The sequence below is a fragment of the Gopherus flavomarginatus genome, chromosome 3 (genome assembly GCF_025201925.1).
Source record: "Gopherus flavomarginatus isolate rGopFla2 chromosome 3, rGopFla2.mat.asm, whole genome shotgun sequence".
NCBI classification, from domain to species: Eukaryota; Metazoa; Chordata; order Testudines; family Testudinidae; genus Gopherus; species Gopherus flavomarginatus.
In genome coordinates this window covers 211,096,718-211,117,707 of record NC_066619.1, presented here as the reverse complement: position 1 = coordinate 211,117,707, position 20,990 = coordinate 211,096,718, and the positions used below count along the sequence as shown (strand labels likewise).

Sequence of the window (20,990 nt, the reverse complement as noted above, 5' to 3'; positions counted from 1 at the left end):
AACAGAATCAGAGTAACATGAATTACCCCATAGAACCAGTGAGATAGCAATGTTATATGATACTATTCTATATCAGTAACAGGTGGAAGATTTAAGTTTGCCAAATCTTTCTGTAATAAATGTTACATTATAGCACCTAAAATTCTTCTCAGTCTTATCTCTGAGATTGGAAATAGGCACTACAATTTTTTGATAGAGAATTGCCTAATTTTGAAATAGTCCGAAGCATTTCTTATGGTTTATGCTTAGTTTTTCCAAAATCCACTGCATCATAAAACAATATTTCTAATGGTATATTTCAATATTCAACTGTATGTCTATTATATCTTAAATTAGAGAAATATAATGTATATATTTCTTGGATCCCAAATGTCCTTTTAAAAATTATTGGAATAAAATAATATCTGATCTTTAATGGTTTTATGATGACCAATTTAAGCATGAACCACACAACAGCCTCTTTCTAAACTCCATCTATACCCACATATGCACTGAGAAATGATGAGGAAAGGTACATTTTGTACTTAAAGGCTTCACAGTAAAAAATGACAAAAATTGGGAAGAACAAGAATCTGTGATGTAATCAGTTGGCAAATTGGTGTGAAACATAAAGAATGAGAGATGATGTCTTTTGAGATGGAGTATAGTTTAAATTCATCTGAGATTTAGTAATTTATACAGTCTTAAGACCTTCAACAATGTGTGTCTCAGTATATTTTGTGTGTTGCTTCTTTGGGAGAGGATTGGAAGGAGGTTAGTAAAAATCCAATGAAATGCATTTAAGCAATTATTTTCCTCTTGGTCTGTTGAGAAAATGTGATAGGAATTTGTTGCTTATGCACATTTGTAGCTTATACTGAATGGAAATTAGAAGCTAGTAATGTGCAATTGATGTCTTTAATGGTTCAAATTTGAGCCTTTCAAGCATTTTTTCAAATACTAATCTGAAAGTTTTGTGTCCCAAGTATTTGTGATCCATCCTCCAACAAACCCACTCACAGGACTCCCTCAGCCTACAGTTCTTCTCTCCCCTGCCATCTCAACTGGCCTCAAGATTCCTCCTTTAATGTCTTTTGTTGTGGGTTACTGTTGGCTTTGATTTCACCTTCCCATCTGGTCTGACATTTTATGGAGCCACATGACCCCCACAACCTCCTCATTCTTGTTCAGGGACACCTAGTGGCTGTTCCTTCTTAGCAGCTGTCTTGGGTTCTGTGGGGCTGCTCTCTGCTGAACTTCAAAAAGTTATTTTGGGCAGAAAAATCACCATTTCCCACTTGTACACGTACGTGTACACACATGCACACAGAGCCCGGACCACAGACATTCTCTTTTGTGTCATGCTCTCACAGTGGACAGAAAACCTTTAGCAACTGAATCCAAGAACTTAAGGATTTCACGCTGAGAGCCAGTGAGGCATCGCTAGTAGTCGGGGAGCAGCAGTAGCTGTGGTGAGATATTAGTGTCTTGGGGAGTGTGTCCTAAGGAATTAATAGTTCAAGGTTCCAAATAACTTCAAAATCTGAATATTACTAGGTGCACATCCTTAAATGAAATACTTATTAGTCTTCCAAAACCTAATAAAATAGGAAAGCTGCTCTAGGTGGTTAGGACCATAATTGATTTTCATCAAACAATGTTTGTAAAATAATTTTTGACATTTCATAAATCATTTTAAACTAAATATTTAATACTTTGCCATTATTTGCGCACTGTTGTCACAACTCACCCACCCACAAATGATGATAGTTTTCTATATTTTCAATTGAAATCTGCTGACTAGATCAGTCTCCACTGAAGGTTGTGCACCAGTAGCAGTAGATTGCATGCCCATAGTGGGTAGCTATAAAAGTACGTGAATTCCTAATGTAATGCTTCTCCATTTGTAAGCTCTTGTGCATATAATGTAGCATCTACTCTGTCTGGTAGAAGGTTTTAATTTGTAATTGGCTATGCATGTAGTACTAGCCTTTGAAATATTCTAGAAACTAACTCTAATTCAGTGACTATTATGCACAGGTCAGTATTAGTGTTAGATATGACAATACACAGCTTCATATTATGAATATGCAAAAACTATGAGAGAAGGAAGTGACCTAACACGAAGTAGTGATGACAAAGTCCATAACAAGTCCTTTCCTCTGCAGTGAGGAGGGATGAACAGCATGTTACAGCTCTTGCCAACCATGTCATCAACAATATAATGAATCCATTTGACCCTGAATTACATCCAGAGGTGCTAATCAGCATATCTACCAGATGCATGTAACATCAGATGTACAAGAGTCTCTACTGAAAATAGCAGATGTAGTTGAAGAACAAATGAAGAAATGTGTGAGAGGTGCACTTGATTATGATGTGATATGCAGTTTTTTCAGTCCAGTCAAGAAATTTGGCATAAAAACATTTGCTGATATGTCAAAGAAGATCACATTTAAGTCTGGCAAGGGAGAGACAATCACAACAGCTGTCAGTCCAGAATTTTTTTTCCTCAGAGCCCTGTCCTGAACAAGATGCAGAGATATTTCAGTGGCATCTGTTCTTAGTCACCTAACAGGACTGTGCCTATGTCCCTCTTCCATTGAGAAAAACAAGCAAAGCTGAGTTAGGGCATCCGCTGAAAGCTTAAGCTGAAAGAATCCATGAGCTAAGAACATGCAACAAAGAAACCACGTCTATATCAGAGATGCCATAACTGTAAGACAAATGATGTCTGGGGAGACATTTGATGAATTGGCTGCTGAGTACGTGAGGCAGGCCCTAAGAAGATTTTACCAGGTTTATTTCGTAATCAGAGTTTTTGACAGGAACTCTGTGAAAACTGCAGAAAGACAGACCCCTACAGGATCTAAAGTCAGATGCATAGAAATACCAGGTGGTAGTCCTGTGCCTCCGTGGGAAAACATTCTAAACATGGCATCCAATAGGCAGTCACTTGTAAAATTCCTTTGTGAATATATGGAGCATACCCAACAAAACACATCATCTTGCTGGAGGCTTTTCAAATGGTGAAGTAGCAAAATCCATCACCGGTAGAAGTGTCGAAGAAGCCCAAGACTTGTACAGTACTCAAGAGGAAATGGACACAAGGATTTTCTGCATTGTATATGCCAATATGGCTTTTGGTGTCAAAGGAACCATAGTAATTAGGTCACCTGGTACAGATGTTTTGGTCTTTGCTGTTCATTACTTTCCAAAAATGGAACTCACAGATAACATGTGGATTGAAACAGGCACCATTTCCAGCACAAGTAACAAGCAGCGCTTAATATTTGTGCATGCAATTTGTGATGGACTCCTGACTTTTTTGCAACATACTTCCTGCTGTACAATCATTAACAAGATGTAACTCAGTATCATCCTGATTTAGTATTAGGAAAAAAACCCTGAGTTTAAGGTTGCCAAAGTTAAGGGAACTTACCGCTTCAGAGATCTGGCCAAATTTTAATAGAGTGATGGGCAAGGAAGTTGGCAACTGTGCTGTATGACCAGAGTGAGAGAGAAAAGGAGACCCACAGAGACCTGATTGCTTGTGCCTCAATCTAGCCATCTAAGAGGACAAGTCACTGACTAGACTTCCACCATATGAGGACAGTTTTGAAGAGCATGTCAAAAAAAATCACAAAGAAAGATTTTGATGTTTTCACACACAAGCAAACCAGATATTGGATCACTATTGCAACATGGATGGAAAAATGTGGATGATGAACTACTTCCTGTATTCTTCAAGGGCCCAACGACATCTGAACTTTGACAAGATCTTATTTATGCCTGTACCAGGAGAAGTCACTGTGCAATCTTCCCTGTACAGAACCGTGTACATGCCAAGGCAATGAAGACTGTGGTAACCCATGCAGTCTTGACAGAGGCCATAATGATAACAAGATGATAATTGTGTTAACTATAAATGTCTCTGGCACTATTATATTTCTATTATATCTGTACAAATTTATTATTAAATTAGTTTTATCCTTTTCATTGTTTTTATGATGCTTTGAGGTCACAAAGAAATCCCATTTTGTATCTTTAAAAATACAGGGAGTAATTAAATTAACAAAAAGAAAAAAGAAAATATTTCAATGGTCATTTTAATGTGTTGATAGTGTCATTGTTTATCCCATATTTTTGTGGTAATGGCACTATTTGACAGCTCCACATCACACCTCATATTAAAATACACATAATAAGCTTTCAAATAATGTATGATATACTTGTGTAGAAGAGATACATTTTCAACAAAATCTTGATGTCTGCCTCTTGCCTATTATAGAATCATAGAAATGTTGGACTGGAAGGGATCTCAGTATGTCATCTTGGCCAATCCCCTGCATAAAGACAGGACTGAATATTGTCTAGACCAGGGGTAGGCAACCTATGGCATGCATGCCAAAGTTGGCACGGGAGCTGATTTTCAGTGGCACTCACACTGCCCGGGTCCTGGCCACTGGTCTAAGGGGCTCTGCATTTTAATTTAAATTTAAATAAAGCTTCTTAAACATTTTAAACCCCTTATTTACTTTACATAAACAATAGTTTAGTTATATATTATAGACTTATAGAAAGAGACCTAAAAACGTTAAAATATATTACTTGCACGTGAAACCTTAAATTAGAGTGAATAAATGAAGACTCAGCACCTCACTTCTGAAAGGTTGTTGGCCCTTGATCTAGACTGTTCTAGGCAGATGTTTGTCTAACCTGTTCTTAAAAACCTCCAGTGATGGAGATTCCACAACCTGCCTAGGTAATAAGCTCCAGAGCACAACCATCCTGACAGGAAGTTTTTCCTAATGTCCAGCCTAAATTCCCTTGCTGCAATTTAAGCTTGTTTCTTCTGTCCTCTCCTCAGTGCTTAAGGAGAACACTTTATCATCCTCCTCTTTATAAAAGCCTTTTATGTACTTAAAGAGTGTTACCATGTCCCCCATCAGTCTTCTCTTCTCCAGACTAAACAACCCCATTTTTTTAATCTTTTCTCGTAGCTCATGTTTTCTAGACCAGTGGTTCTCAGCCTTTCCAGACTACTGTACCCCTTATACAGATGTCTGATTTGTCTTGCACACCTCAAGTTTCACCTCACTTAAAAACTACTTGCTTACAAAATCAGACAAAATACAAAACTATTACTGAAAAATTGCTTACTTTCTCATTTTGTCCATATGGAATTTTAGTTTGTACTGACTTTGCTAGGACTTTTTATGTAGCCTGTTGTAAAGCTGGGCAAATATCTAGATGCACTGATGTATCCCCTGGAAGACCTTTGTGTACCACCTGGTTGAGAACCACTTTCTAGACTTTTAAATCATTTTTATTGCTCTCCTCTGGACTTTCTCCAGTTTATCCACATCTTTCCCAAAGTGTGGTGCCCAGAACTGGACACAGTACTCCAGATGAGGCCTTATAAGTGCTGAGTAACGTGGAGAATTACTTCTTGTGTCTTCCATAAAAAAAAAAAAATCCCTGAATGATGATCACTTTTTTTTTTTGCAGTGGTATTACATTGTTGACTTGTATTTAGTTTGTTTCACTAAAACCCCCAGATCCTTTCCTGCAGTACTTTGTTGGCAGTCATTTCCTATTTGGTATTTGTGCAGTTGCTTATTCTTTATTGAATTTCATGCTATTTATTTCAGACTATTTCTCCAGTTTTTCAAGATCATTTTGAATTCTAATCTTGTCCTCCAAAGTACTTAGAGCCCATCCCAGCCTGGCATTGTCTACAAATTTTATAAATGTTCTCTGTATGACATTATCCAAATCATTTATGAAAATATTGAATAGAACTGGACCCAGGACAGATTCCTGTAGTGCCCCACTTGATATGTCCTCCTAGCTTGAGTTTGAAACACTGATAAATACTCTCTGAGTTGTGAACCCACCTTATATTAGGTTTATCTAGGCTATATTTCCCACCTTATAGTAGCTCTAGCTAAGTAGCATTTCCCTTGTTTGTTTATGAGATAGTCACATGAGACAGTATCAAAAGGCTTACTAAAGTTGAGATATATCACACCTGCTGCTTCCCCACTATCACAAAGCTTGTTACCCTGTCAAAGAAGGATATTAGGTTGGTTTGACATAATTTATTCTTGAGAACTATATGTTGACTGTTACTTATCACCTTATTATCTTCTGGGTGCCTACAAATAGATTGATTATTTGCTCCATTATCTTTCTGGGTACCCAAGTTAAGATGACCGTTCTATAATTCCCTGTGTTGTCCGTATTCTCTTTTTATAAACAGTTGCTATGTTTGCCCTTTTCCAATTCTCTGGAATTTCTCTCCTGTCCTCCACAAGTTTTCAAAGATGATTACTCATGGCTTAGAGATCTCTTCAGACAGTTCCTTAAGCATTCTATGATATATTTTGTCAGACCCTGCCAACTTGGGGCTTATCTACACTTAAAAACCTACAGTGGCACAGCCCTGCTTCTGCAGCTGTGCTGCTGTAGCGCTTCACTACCTATGCTGATGAAATGGATTCTCCCATCAGCATAGGTAAACCACCTCCCTAAAAGGCTGTAGCTAGGTTGATGGAATAATTTTTCTATCAACTTGGTGCTGTCTACATGGGGAACTTAGGCTGGCTTAACTGTGCCAGTCAGGCATTTGGAAGGGAGGAATGAATAAATTGTTTTTTGAGCAATATCCTTATCCTGTTGATAAGTTATAATTTTTAAAGTGTTGCTAAGGATGGGAATAGCCTTTTAAAGTGTTTAATGCGTATCATAGGAAGCAACAAATGGGCTGCAATGAGTTCCGCTGAATTTATTCCTTTTTCCTGGTTCTGTGAACATCACAAACCATTCGAGCTCCATTACCCTGATTTATGATGTCATTAAAATCCTTTAAGAGAATTGCTTTCCTGAAAATCACTCTCGATCATTTATTATTCTCCAATATGTGTTTCCTGTATAAATTTTTTGGGGAAAGGGTCATATTTTTTAATGTTTTGAGCATGATGGGGGGGGCTAATTTTTAACAGATAAAGTTATTGATGTTTTTTATAAAGTTAGCATATTTCTTATACACAAGCTATTCACTATTTATGTACTTTGTCTATTTCAGTAAAGCCATATCCATGACACAGCACTTTCTTTCCTTGGCTAAGTTTAGCACCTGCTGTATCTTTTACTGTTATCTGATTTCTTTATATTTTTACCTCATAGGATTTGATACCAGCATTTTGCCAATTTGCAAGGACTCCCTTGGCTGGATGTTTAACAGACTTGATACAAACTATGACCTGCTGTTAGACCAGTCAGAGCTCGGAAGCATTTACCTTGACAAGAATGAACAGTGCACCAAGGCATTCTTCAATGTCTGTGACACATACAAAGACAGTTTGATATCTAACAATGAGTGGTGCTACTGCTTCCAGAGACAGCAAGGTAAAAGATGAGAATAACATGCAGATGCTGACTGACCTTATTGTACTGGTTTATCTTTTGGGAACATGTTAAAAAGTTTATAGTGAATTACAAGCTCTTAAGTGTTCTGCTATGAATTTGTTTAAAGATTTTGAGCTACTGTGAATATAAAGTGAAAAAGAAAGCTAAAAACCAAGCTGAACTGGAGAAACTTAGCTGAGATTCAAGAAATTCTAAATAAAATGTAAAAGAACAATTAATGCTTTGATAGAATTGTTGTTTCTGTTACCAGCCTCCACAGAGAGGAAAGAGAAGGACCAAAATAAAAAAAACAAATTTATTAGCATTAATTTTCTCTCTGCTTTCCCAACATTATAAAATTAACTTTTTATTAACTGTTTTTACTACTGGCTATAACATTTTAACTGAAAGAAATACAGTGTTATGCATAAAGTTATTTGCATTCATTGGGCCATAAAGCCACTGGTTTTCAAGACCTAGCTTAAACTCTTGATAACTTCTTGAAATTCTTTGGTTAAGAAAATAGTAGCTCAAAATATCTAGAGGCAGTCCTTTCTTAATTGTCCACTAATGTAAATTAAATCAAACTCAAACAACAATTTTATATCTGAATGACATATTCCATAAGTTAGACAATAAAAATGAATTAGAATAAGATTTTTGAAAAGCCCGCTCGCTGTTTCTTAGCTGAAACGGGACAGAAAATTGAAATGCATCCACTGAGCTTCCTATTTGCAAGATGATTTAGGGCTAGGTTTTCAAAGGAACAAATGGCAGCCAGGCACCTAACTGCCACTGAAAGTAAGTTGAAAATGCCTTTCAATGGCACTTTTATTCCTACTCACTGAAGCACTTCTGAAAATTTTACTTTATGTGCACAATTGTCATTTGCGCCTATGAAAATCCCCTGCTTAAGTCCCATTAACGTTCATCATTAAGGATTAATTCTGACTTCACTGGGAGTTGAAGATGTTTACCATGTTGCAGGGTCAGACTCTTAAACTCTCCATTATAAATCTGAACAAAAATAAAAATACTTCTGGGGTTATATTCTGGCTAACTGCCTTCCTTACTATTGAAAACATGCTATCAGATATGAGCATATTGATAACTATCTAGTGCAAAAGGTCAAGATTTCATCTTCTAAACTATCTTTCTTGCTTTATAATGGGACTGTCTTTTTTTTCATTTTTAGAAGTACTGTACTGCTGCAGTAAATGAAGTATCCTCCATCCCAAGTTGCTTATTAAAGAACATAACCAATTCTTTTTAAATGATACAGTTATTTTAGATTAGATTATGAATATTTTGAGGGGTACATATTTTTTCAGTTGTCTGAAAAAGGGAGCCATGGTACAACCTGTAAGATCAAATTTATCACAGTTTTTTGTTCTTCTACCAATTGGTTCTCCTGCCAGTTTTATACTGTGTATATCAGTGGTCTCCAAACTTTATTTCTCACACTCCTCCTTACCAGTAATAGAATATTTTCCCCTTCCCTATCCCCCTCAGGGCCAGGAACGGAGTCGCAGCTGGGAACAGGCAGCTGAGAGTGGGGGCTGGGAGCTAGTGGCCACAGCTGCGGACTGGGTACTGGGCCGGAGTGGAGCTGGGGGCAGAGTTGGACTGGGTGGCACTCCCTTCCCACTCCCTTGTGAGGCCTGGCCTGGGCCCTGCCATGCCCCACTGGGAGAGCACACTACTCTGTTTGGGGACCACTGCTGTATGTATAAAGCATACCTTTCACCCATTATGTGCAAAGGGCACTTCTATGGGATAGTTACGGTCAGTTTTGTAGTCTACACTCTATAGACACTATGTATAAAAATAACTGCTCAGGATACTGCTAACAGGGTCTGATGTATATGTACCTTAGTCATAGTGATAAAAAAGTTAAAAATGGAGTCGAACCTATCAGCAGCATTTAGTGGAGAGCTCTCTCCTTGTCTCAGAATCCAGCAAAGGGACTGGCCATCACAAGGTTTTATCCTCCTCCCTCGTTTTTCCCCCTCCCTTGCGTATGATGGCACAACAAGGTGCTGATTTAAGAGATTAGATTGCTAGTGTTAGCAGCAGCTTGGCTGAGAGTGAGCGTATAAAGCCCTCAATACCAGTAATGAGGTGAAATCTCAGTTCTGGCAACTCCTTGAACATTTAGAACACTTCCATACACCCCTTCCCAAAACTAACTCTAACTCCAAAACCTGTCTTCTCCTCCCCTTGCCAGACCTAAATATGGGTGGGGGTGTCACTGTTCTGTTTGTCAGCTACCTATTATTAGCTCTTTTATGCATAATTGTCTCCCCTTAGCATGAACAAGCCACACAAACCTCTATTAGTAAATTTCAGTTTTATGCTAAGCCTTGTAATGTATTGGTGTTTTTCTGTATTGCTGGATTGCATAATCTAAATACCTTTCTAATTGTTAATGGTGATAGAATTATTAGGTAGAGAAGATTAATAGTGTCCTTGTAATGTTCATTGAGTGAGTTTCTATTAATAAAAAGCTGTAAGTCATGTTGCCAGCTCTCTGTATTCAGCTACCTTTGTAGCTCTTTTCTGTGCAATTTTACAACTCTAAAACACAGTGTACAGGTCTTGATAATTGCTATTGATTGTGTTCAAAGTGAATACAAGAATGCAACCTATGTAATATATCACAATGGCTTCAAGGCCTGTATATATATTTAAGACACAGTTGTTAAAGCTACCATCTATGCAGGAGTCTCACTCCTTGGTCTCAACTTCTTGGTGCAAATCTGGTGAGATTACCCTAATCCATAGGATGATTGGGGGTATTTCGCCCTTGAGGAAAGTAATAGCAAAGTAGAGAATAAATTAGCTGTTACTGGCTATTTGCACACCACGCCATGTTGATTATTAACACTGCCTTCCATACATTCCAGTCAGTTCCTTCCTGAGCAGCAAAAGTGCTCCCTGCAGCAGTTTTATCACATTTACTGTTGCACCAACACTGCTCTGGATCTCAGCGATGCTTGTCATATCTTTTCTTGGTCACACCTCTGCTTCCAGGCCAGATGGTTTAGTGTTTCTGAGATATTTGTTCTGGGTACTCTGGCGTATTTCTGTAGCACTTCAATGCCTGAATTTTGTCAGTACCTTGTTGCTTGCCTCTGTGCTTTGGCCCATTTCTTTCTGGGTGTCACAACTGTTTATCTAAGTGCTTCAGCACCTGCCTTTAGCACTTATTTTCTTTGTGCTTTGACACCTGCTTTAATGCTTCATTGCCCACCTTAATGCTGATGCACCACTAGTCTTTGGCCTTTTTGACATTCTAGTGACTGTTTTTTCTTTTTTGCCAGTGCTTCATCATTGTTGCAGCAGTGCTCTTGGTGCACCAGTTCCTGAATCTAGATGCTAGAATGCCGAAGTTTGTTAGGAACCTCAGCATCTCTCCATTGCTGCTTACCACTTTGGTCTATTAGCCTAGTGCATCTCTAGATGCATTAATACCCTTTTTTTTTTCTTTGCGGGATTTAGTAAGTAAGGAGGATGCAAGACAATGTAATGTCTTCAAACCTAGTCTGTGGTACAAAATAATGACAAAGACTGAGGTCTATCTTTCTTATGTCATCTCCCTCAGATTGTAGGGGTCTTATATATTTATAGATGGCACTGAAGAAGCCTGATGTACATGTCCAGCCTTTGCTAAGGCGCCCAAAGAGATTCCTGTAAGTCCAGCATGAGGTTGGCCTGGAGTGCTTCAAGGGGCAGACCCTGAAAGCGGAAGCCTGAGTTCCCCAAGACAACTGAGAAGCAGATTGGAGTGCTAGTGCTACCTATTGGCACTGTACCAGACCCAGCATCAGTATGCACAGCAGAGTGCTCTCACCACCAAAATACCCTGTGTCAACAATAGAGAGGCTCCAGCAAGCATCACTGACGAGCAGATGTACTTTGAATGAGCTGAAAATCCAAACAGGAGGCTTAAGGCAGGAAGCATAAGGTGTGTTCTGGCAGCTCCTTGATGCACTTCTGTTGAAGCCCCTCCCTCCAGGTGACTCTAAAACAGGTCTCCAGATTTCCCATTCCCCCTGCTTTAATGCACTTGAAGCAGAGATGGGGGAAAATAGTGAGTCCAGTATAAACTAGGACATTGGACATTATCTGTCCTGGTCCGCTGCAAGGCCCACAGTACTCACTTTTAAGTAATCCCCTCTCTCTGTGTTAGCAGGGTAGGATCTATTGGCACATTTGCATGCAAATGCCTCAAGGGTCAATACTCTTGACACAAGAAGCTGTGGCCTCAACACAGGTGCCTCTTCCATTAAAGGCTTCAGCATGACTAGTGTTACTGGCTCATGGAGCACTTACCACAATGAAGGCCACCCTGCCATCTAGACCTCTCCACTGGTTGGATGAGAGCTGACTGAAGATCAGGGCAATGAGGTCTGTTATTCAGATGAGCGGGACTCATCTGATGCCAAGTTCTTTTTTGTTCCAGAGGAGCACCAGCATAGTGACTGTGCAGGAAATGATCCTACTTTTCCTTAGTCTTTACAGAAGCTAAGACCACTGATTTTGAATTAAAATCAGTCCAGGAATCTGAGGGAGTATTGGCTCCCACTCACTGGAACTGACTGGAAGATAAAGATGGCAGCATTTATACTTGGCAAGGATGACATGTCAGCTCAGCTCGAGTTCTACCTTGCTACCACTCTTTTAGGACTGGAAAGGTTTATCTGCTAAGAGAAATCTGTCAGCTTTGTACTAAGAAGCTAAAACCCAGTAGTGAGAATCCTGCATGATTATATCTGCAGGGAAGCAGAATTACAGGTAAGTAATTTACCCATACTGTTACCTTTCATAGTGCTTAATGGTATTTCATATTTTCTAATTATTTAGATTTATTGCGATAAGTGATGAAGATTCTTTAGGCTCAGTACATAATATTAAAACTGCCCCGCGTCAACTTTTGTATGTGTATCTTTATGTTCCTGATTTAGGATTTTTTCCCTGGAGCACAATACATATACTTTATTGGGCAAGTTCCTTCTCATTCAGCTCATTTCCCATCTTTTTTGGAAGTTATGTATCACCCTTTTTTTCTTCCATTTTCCCCAATATTATCTCAGTTGTATGGACAGCAGAATGTGAAACACCTAAAATAAATGGATGTAACCATATGCAATAACAAGTCTGAGGTATAGCGGCTTTTAGTGAAGTTAAGACATTACTCATAATCTACACTTTACATACTTGTGTATGTTAATGATAATCACTAGATATCTGGACCCTTGTCTTTAAGTGCTAGATGTGGGAAAGAAGCAATTCCTGAAGGGTTATAGTTCAAACTTATATAAAACATGAGGAATAACAGTGGTAAAAATGAGCAGTCAAGAGTTAATATCTGTAACCAACATGAATGATAGAGGAACTTTTTCTGAAAGATGGCAAATATTTGCAAGGTGCTGAGTAACTTCAGTTCCCATAAAAACACTTCTAGTAATCAGAAACCATTAAAAATAAATGGCTATATTTTAAAATACAAGATAATGTTCATTGACTGTTCCTGTAAAGGTAGAAAACATCCAGTGATAGTCAGGAGTTTAGCTAAGTTCGAAACCAGAGAATTTCAATGTTTGGTTCCAGAGAAAACACATCCCTTGGACATTCTTGCACTAAGATCCCTGTGAGCAGCATTTTAGAAGAGGCAGTTTTTAGGGATTTTATTCCAAACAGAATCCTTGCATATTTAGGGTGAAATCCTGGCCCCACTGAGGCAAAACGCCCGTGGACCTCAGTGGGGTTAGAATTTTAACCACAACCTTTCTAAACTCATATATATGTATCTTCTTAAAAGACAATTTAAAATGTCATTCGAAATGTAAAGCCAAAGGTAAATACAGCCTGATCTCTATGAGAGGTCACTATTGGATTCCAGTTTGTATTTATTCTGTTAGATCAGATCTTATGAATAATACAAAAGGTCTGCTGATATATATAGCTTCTATACCACACATGAGGCTACACTGTCACTAAATAAGCATGATAGGTTGTTTATTTAAATAAGTTAGTATTGATTGAATTTGAGATTTCGTAGGATATTGCCTTGCGGACAATCTAGGCTAAAAGCATACTGCATATCATCTGTCCTGCAAGCTCCATTGACCTCAGACTACATGCCACAAGAATACTACTGATTCTGAAAGGAAAATGCCTCAGTACTGACCCTGTAGTTTCTTATATGGCATATGCAGTGTTCAAAAGGAAATACTAGCCTTCATTCTATATCTTTCTGTACCGTAGTATAAATGCATTCATGTCTTTTTTTTTTTTCAAGGAAGTGCCTGTAGAGCTCTGACTTAGCTTTTTAGAGATAAGTTTCACAATCGCAGAAAATTAAATATTGTTTTTAAGATTTGAGCAAACCATAACCCTGAAGTTTGGGGAATTGAGAATTCGAATCCATATTCTGCAGCTCAGAGCCATTTCTAATTATTTAGTTAGATTTCAGTTATTTCTAGGCCCCAGTCTTTCAGCTTATGTGTGGATACATGGGTCTGCAAAATTGGGGCCTTAAATTGCCATATTAGAACCAAAATCCTACAAATTTCAACAGAGAAAGTAGTGACTCAGTTACTTTATTAATAGAATGAGTTCATTTACTTATTCTTGTCACTACTATGATATAGATCATATCCTTTGGTGTCAAAACATTTGGGAAATAGATTTATTAAAGGAAAGTTGGTCAATTTTGCTTTTAACTGCACATATTACTAGAATTACTTACATCTGAGGCCAGAATCTAGCTCTAGAACATTTTTTCTTTCACTGCACATCTGCACGCTGAATTTACATTCTATTTTCTTATCTATTTTCAGTTGTTAAAGTCCAATCCTACTCCCAGTGAGGGTTAATGGAAGTTTTCCTATTGGCTTCAACAGAAGTTGCATTGTACTCTTACACGGTGCCCAACACTGTAATATCTAAACTGCCTTTAAGGGATATTGTAAGGAGTCTATATACAGCTAATGCAGGGGCGACTCTAGGTATTTTGCCGCTCCAAGCACGGCAGGCGCGCTGCCTTCGGCGGCTTGCCTGCAGGAGGTCCCCAGTCCCTCGGATTCGGCGGCGCGCCTGCAGGAGGTCCGCCAACGCCGCGGGACCAGCGGACCCTCCGCAGGCATGCCACCAAAGGCAACCTGCCTGCTGCCCTCGCGGCGACTGGCAGAGCGCCCCCCATGGCTTGCCACCCCAAGCATGCGGTTGGCGTGCTGGTGCCTGAAGCCGCCCGTGAGCTAATGAAAGTGTATTCCCTGCATTTTATTTGATTATTCATAACAGTTAAAACATCTATGAAATAAACTATATTATTAGTTGCTTCATGAGTAAAAATTTTTACAACTTTCATGCTAACATGATATACATGTTTGGTTTACTGCACATGTGCTTTATCTTAAAATCTCATATGAAAAGGTTTCCTTAAAAATGTTCGCATTTAGGAGATATCCTTACAAAAGACAATGATTTTTATGGCCTCAGAAAGAGCATGACAATTTTGGACAATCTAATATTTAACATTAACACACCCTTTTTTCTGAGTACATATACACACAAACACATACACAACTCCCCCTTATCAATCAATTTCTTGTGTGTCTTTATAATTAGGTGCAAGTGCTCTATTATTTTTTTAAATTTTTTTAAAGCTGTCTTATTAGATATATCAGACTTCGATATCTATGTTAAAAACACTCTTTTTCAGGTGCAGCTTTGGATAGATCTAGTCTGAGTATGTGAAATGTAAAATCTACTAAGGGAGGATGTATATGTTTCTTTATAGCAATAATTAGAAGAAACCTGAAGTATAAAAACTGGTGAAAACTCAATCATTCAACCTTCTTCCTTTGATCGGATGTAATCTATTTAACATTTTTATGTCATTTCAGACCCACCTTGCCAGACGGAGCTCAGCAACATTCAAAAGCAGCAAGGAGGAAAGAAGCTCCTAGGTGAGCCATAGATCATTCTTTTGAAGGTTTTATTGCTTACATAAATAACCCTAGTGAAACAGCTACATAAAATCAATATTAATCCAACAAAGATAGACCACACTAAATTCCAGCAACAAAATTTATGAAGTTTTTGAAAGCTATTAAACTTAGTTTTATTACATTACCTACTGAAAGATATTACATCCATTTTATTACCCTGATAGACTGTACGTTTTTACAGTTATTAGGAAAATAGACTTAAGCAATTCTAAATTAACATTTTTGCTGATATTTAACTCTAATATTTATGTAAGTAATTGAAATCTTTGCTATGAAAAATTCCATATTGTATCAAAAATGTTTCATTTCCATAACTTTTATTTTGGACATAAAATCTAAATTTTAACATTAGCAATCTTTATAAAAACTGGAGTAAAAGATATAGGCCATTTGGGATGACAGTTCTGAATTACTCTGATTAAAAATATCTCTTATTTTACAGCACTGACAATAATTTTTTTAATTGTGATTTAGTTACCATTTATGGTTCTTCAAAGAACATCTGATTATTTCAAGGACAAAATTATTAGAGAATTATTTTGCCTCTTACCTACAAATAAAAAAATAAGGTTCTGATTCTATAACTCTATAATTGCTCTGCTTGCAATTGACCTGTTAATTTCAGTGGGGCTCTGTACAAGGGTTCATTTTGCATGGTCTATTTGCCAAATTATTTTGTAAATATGAGTTAAATAAGCAAATAGTTATCAGCATTTTAGTTTTATTTAGCTTACGGTTCCTAGTTCACTAAAAAGCTACTATTCAATTTTGGTGAAATTAAAAATCTGAAGAACTGCAAGCATCCAAACCAATGACTAACATGGCTAGGTTCCAGGGGTGAGATTCTGACCCCACTGAAGTCAATAGCAAAACTTCCATCGACAAGATTTCACCCAAGCTATGACTGCCATTCATTAGGACTGTTTAGTAAGACATAGTGTGACTACCAAAGTAGAAACACCTAAAAAATGTATCTGTTAAAATAAATATATAAAACAAAAATCATATTCATTCATTGCTAAAAACTCCCATACTTGTACTTTAAAGAGTGTGTCTAGTCTGAAAAGGTACTACATAAAAATGTGCCCTCTTATTTCACAGGTTTCCTCTGTGAGCATATTTCAAATCACATCTGCTTACTTTAGTCACAGAAATACATATTTTTTTAGTTTTTGCTCATCTTAGCACTGCATTATCAACACAGCTTTGGGAGAATACGATGAATTCTATTTTTCTTTTGGATCACCAGAATAGTTGACAGAGATTACATCTATACTGAAGCCAGAGATGTGTCTGAAGTATGTGTAGACATGCCCAGGACCGGTGCTAGGGGTTTTAGCGCCCTAGGCGCACGGCAATTTCGCTGCCCTGCGCCCTGGTCCTGTGGCTCCGGTGGAGCTGCTGCAGTCGTGCCTGTGGAGGATCCACTGGTCCGCGGCTCCAGTGGAGCTGCCACAGTGGTGCCTGCGGAGGGTCTGCTGGTCCGCGGCTCCGGTGGAGCTGCTGCAGTCGTGCCTGCAGGAGGTCCACCGGAGCCACAGGAGCAGCCGACCGTCCGCAGACACTATTGTGGCAGCTCCACCGGATGCCGCCCACCGGATGCCGCCCACCAATAATCCTGGCGCCCTAGGTGGTTGCCTAGGCTGCCTAAATGAAAGTGCCAGCCCTGGACATGCCTGAACTAGCTTTGATCTACCTGGCTCAAGTAACAATAGCATTGAAGCCATGGCATCACAGGTTGCAGGACTTAACATTTAGACATCTGAGATACTCCCTATCTAGCCTGGCGTCAACATATGGCGTTCAAGATTTTGGCTATGACATTCAGGGAGTCTTTATAGTAAGGAGCAGATGTCAGAGAATCAGTGAAGAGCTTGAAAGAGGAAAGGGGATACTCCTTAATGGACTGGACATGTTCATTCTTGAGATCAGTCAAAGAGAGGCTCATATATTTGATATCTGCTCTCCCTCTCTGAATAAGGAGGAAGGGGCAAATGTATTATGTATAAAACTCTTCTTGGCTGACCTCAGTAACAGAGAGTAAGTCAATCAGGGAGGACACTGAACAGAGATAAGACACGGTTGTTTATTTTTTATTTTGCTTCTGGTGTAATGTAGAATATTAGTTTATTCTGTTCAGATGACTGCTAATATTATAATTTAATCTTTATGTATCATAGGGCAGTACGTCCCATTATGTGATGAAGATGGGTATTACAAACCAACTCAATGCCATGGAAGTGCAGGGCAGTGCTGGTGTGTTGACAGATATGGTAATGAGGTAACAGGTTCCAGAACAAATGGTGCTGCAGACTGTGGTAAGTGGAAGAATTTTTGCTCATTACTGAACAAGACTCTCTCTTCCCTTTGAAATCAGTGGTCAAGCTCTTAATGTCTTCAGTGAGAAGACGACACAGATTTAGAAGTCAATTTGTAATTATTATTATTATTATTATTATTATTTATTTCACTAATTTCTGTAGCATCTATCATGCTGATAGTTATAAACAGAGACAGCCTATATACCAAGTAATGTGGATAGTGCTTATTGTTCTCTGAATAGGATAGTTAAAATAAAGTACTACCATCCCCAGCAGTACCCAATAAAATCAAGTTGGGTACTTAACATGCTATTAAACTCAACTCAACAATTCTTTTATTACAATCTGGTTGGCAGGGACTTAGCAGAAGTTTTTGAAGCACTGGCTTCCTGCAACTTCCTCCTAGCCTTCCTTCCTTTCCCTGACCTTTAGTCCCCAGCCTGTAATCAGAATTCTAGAGCTCCAATAATGCATTTTCTTTAAAAATTTATTGGGGGACTTATTTAGTTTTAGCTGCAGTCGCTAGAAAGTCTCATGCTACCCCGATACCCCTTCAGATCTCCTGTTTGCTACCTATTCAGTGGATACCTGAATTAGCAGCAAGTGACCCCACTCACTTACGACAAGCTTCTGACGAGCCATTCCAACTAGGTACCTAAGCAAAAGAGAGAACCTCTCTCTAACCCCAATCAAAGTGCTCTCTAAGGAGTAGCTTATATCTCATAATTATTTAAATTGACACCCTGCAATTTGAAGCCAAAATGGAAGTTTTACACTTGCAATTTAAGACTACGAAAAAGCCCTGGCACTGGAACAGTGGGCTAATATACACAGTAAAAGGAATATAAGAATTGCCGTACTGGATCGTACTCAAGGTCCATCTAGTTCAGTTTCCTGTCTCTGACAGAGGCCAATACTGGGTATTTCAGAAGGTGATGTAGGAACCCCACAGTAGGCAGATGTGGATTTAACTGCCCCCTATATTAGCCTCATCCTGATCTCTCAATAGTGAGAGATTAGCTTGAACCATTTCCATCCAAAATATTATCATCATTAATGCTAACTTTGGATGATATTGAGAGCCAGATAAATATTCAATCCTTTTTTAATCTTAATGAGTTTGTGGCCTCAGCAACTTTTTGTGGCAGTGAGTTCCACAGTATAATTATGCTGTGTTAAAAAAAAAAAAAAAAAAGTAGTTCCTTCTGTGAGCATCAGGACCTATTGATATCAGTAGTGTTACTTTTTTACTTTACCTCATTATTTAATTTAAATCAACTTACCTAAAGCCATCTAGTTCTGTAACCATGTGTTCCTATCATTATAGTGTAATTAAACACTTTTTTTTTCTTTAGCTATTGATTTAGAGATCTCAGGCGATTTTGCCAGTGGTGATTTTCATGAATGGACAGATGATGAGGATGTCGAAGATGATATAATGAATGATGAAGATGACATTGATGATGATGATGAGGACGAAGGCGATGATGATGTGGATGATGACGATCATGATGGATACATTTGACAATACTAGAGGCCAATGAATTCTTCCTTTCTAAAATTCAGAAGGCGACATCTCATAGAAAATTCCTTTGCTCTCCAAGATCAAAAGGATTCTAAACAACATGTATATTTTGTATGATTATTTCAAATATTGCAGCTGGAGTCATAGACTTTCTTTGTTTAAATAAGAATCATTATATTATGTGCTTTTGAGTTTTTATATGCCTTTGAGCAGAAGAAAACACATTGGAAGTCTAGCCTGAAGAAGGAAATGTGATGTGCTACTACAAAAATAAATGAGCAAGGACAACCAAACTTTTAAAAACTTCCATGAAAATGATATTTACTGTTGTTTGGAACTTTGGTGGCCTCATTAAACATGAGCTCGGTTATATATTAAGGCGGCTTTAACTTTGCAAGTGATTTAGGCCATGTAGTAGATTTCATAATTGTGCATGACCTGAATCAACAACTTATTACAGTAGAAATTTCAACACACAAGTAGCATGTCACAAACTTTTAACCAGAGGTGAGCTGCGATTGTCACATAGAAAAAAATAATGTAAGGCCCTCCTTTGTGTTTGCATTTATAGTTATATTTTTGATTAGGAAATGTCTAGGTCCTTGAAAGGATGTTTCTCAAAAGCAGTAAACATGGACAAGCATTAATTCTACAAATCTAAACTTTTGTTGTCCTTTTTTCATTTTTCTTTTAATGTCAAACTCATTTAGATGTCATTATTTACTCAAGCAACATGATAATTTCATCCTTTTTTATTTCTATATCTCTAACCAGAAGATTAGCATAAAATATTTTAAATTGAAAAACTTTGTGTAAAATATAGTACATTTAAACATTGAGAGTACTGGAACTTTCCCCAAGACAGTTCTAAACCCCCCTAACCATACCTTTTAGTTTTTCTATTTCAGAAAATAGTTTTCATCTTTATCTTAATTCAACTCCTTTTCTGTTATTAGCGCAGAAATTTAGCGGACGTATGGTAAGGTGCCTTGCAAAAATAGAAATAGAGAGGTTTTAGCATGTATACCAATATAGGCTGTTAGGCAATAGCTAAGCACACCCAATTACCAAATTAATACCAGTATAGGTACTGCTGCTGGAATGAAGAAAATGGGTTATTTTAATTTTTTTCTATTGTTATGTAATTACCATGTGGACTAGCTTATGATTATTGTGTAGAGTAGCACTTAAGATTTGACTGTAGAGAAAATTACTTTAATCACTGTATTTATGTTCGCATGTTAATTAATTGTGTTGACGTTTTGGAACTCCAACACCTTCATGCATATCAGACTTATATGGCTTTCTGCCCACAATAAAACTGAAACAACCTATGTAATATTACACGACTGATTGTGTAATTTTGACAGTGGATCACTGGTTTCCCTGGTTTTCATCTGCAGTTAAATGACAGGAAAATCAGTTTATTCTTTGCATTTGATTTCTACACATTTAAATACTAAATTTAATGTTTATCTTATGTCATATTAAAAAGTATAATGCATTTTCTTTTTTACTGTTTATGTATAGTTTGCAAAATAAAGACTCTTGTAACCAACCTTTAGCTGTATACTGTAATGATTTTTAACAGTATAGACTAGTAGTTTGAAGTTTTGTATAACTTTCTATTGAAAAATCAGAAGCTCTCATGTTTCAGATACATTCCCATAATCATTCAACTATTCAATTAATGGAGAGCCATTTATTAGTGTTTCATTACATTTCAAGAGATAA

The 20,990-nt window shown here is 37.7% G+C and overlaps 1 protein-coding gene across 2 annotated transcripts in view; it reads left to right on the top strand.

The window, feature by feature from the left end:
- SPOCK3 (SPARC (osteonectin), cwcv and kazal like domains proteoglycan 3) overlaps positions 1-20,814 on the top strand; it is a 414,860-nt gene extending 394,046 nt beyond the window's left edge. For both annotated transcript variants that reach the window (XM_050946180.1, XM_050946179.1), the window contains exons 8-11: positions 7,171-7,392; positions 15,306-15,368; positions 17,591-17,728; positions 19,087-20,814. In XM_050946180.1, the coding sequence (XP_050802137.1) occupies positions 7,171-7,392; positions 15,306-15,368; positions 17,591-17,728; positions 19,087-19,256 (593 nt within the window). In that variant the 3' untranslated portion in view covers positions 19,257-20,814. The remainder of the gene's footprint in view (positions 1-7,170; positions 7,393-15,305; positions 15,369-17,590; positions 17,729-19,086) is intronic.
- The last annotated feature ends 176 nt before the right edge of the window (positions 20,815-20,990 follow it).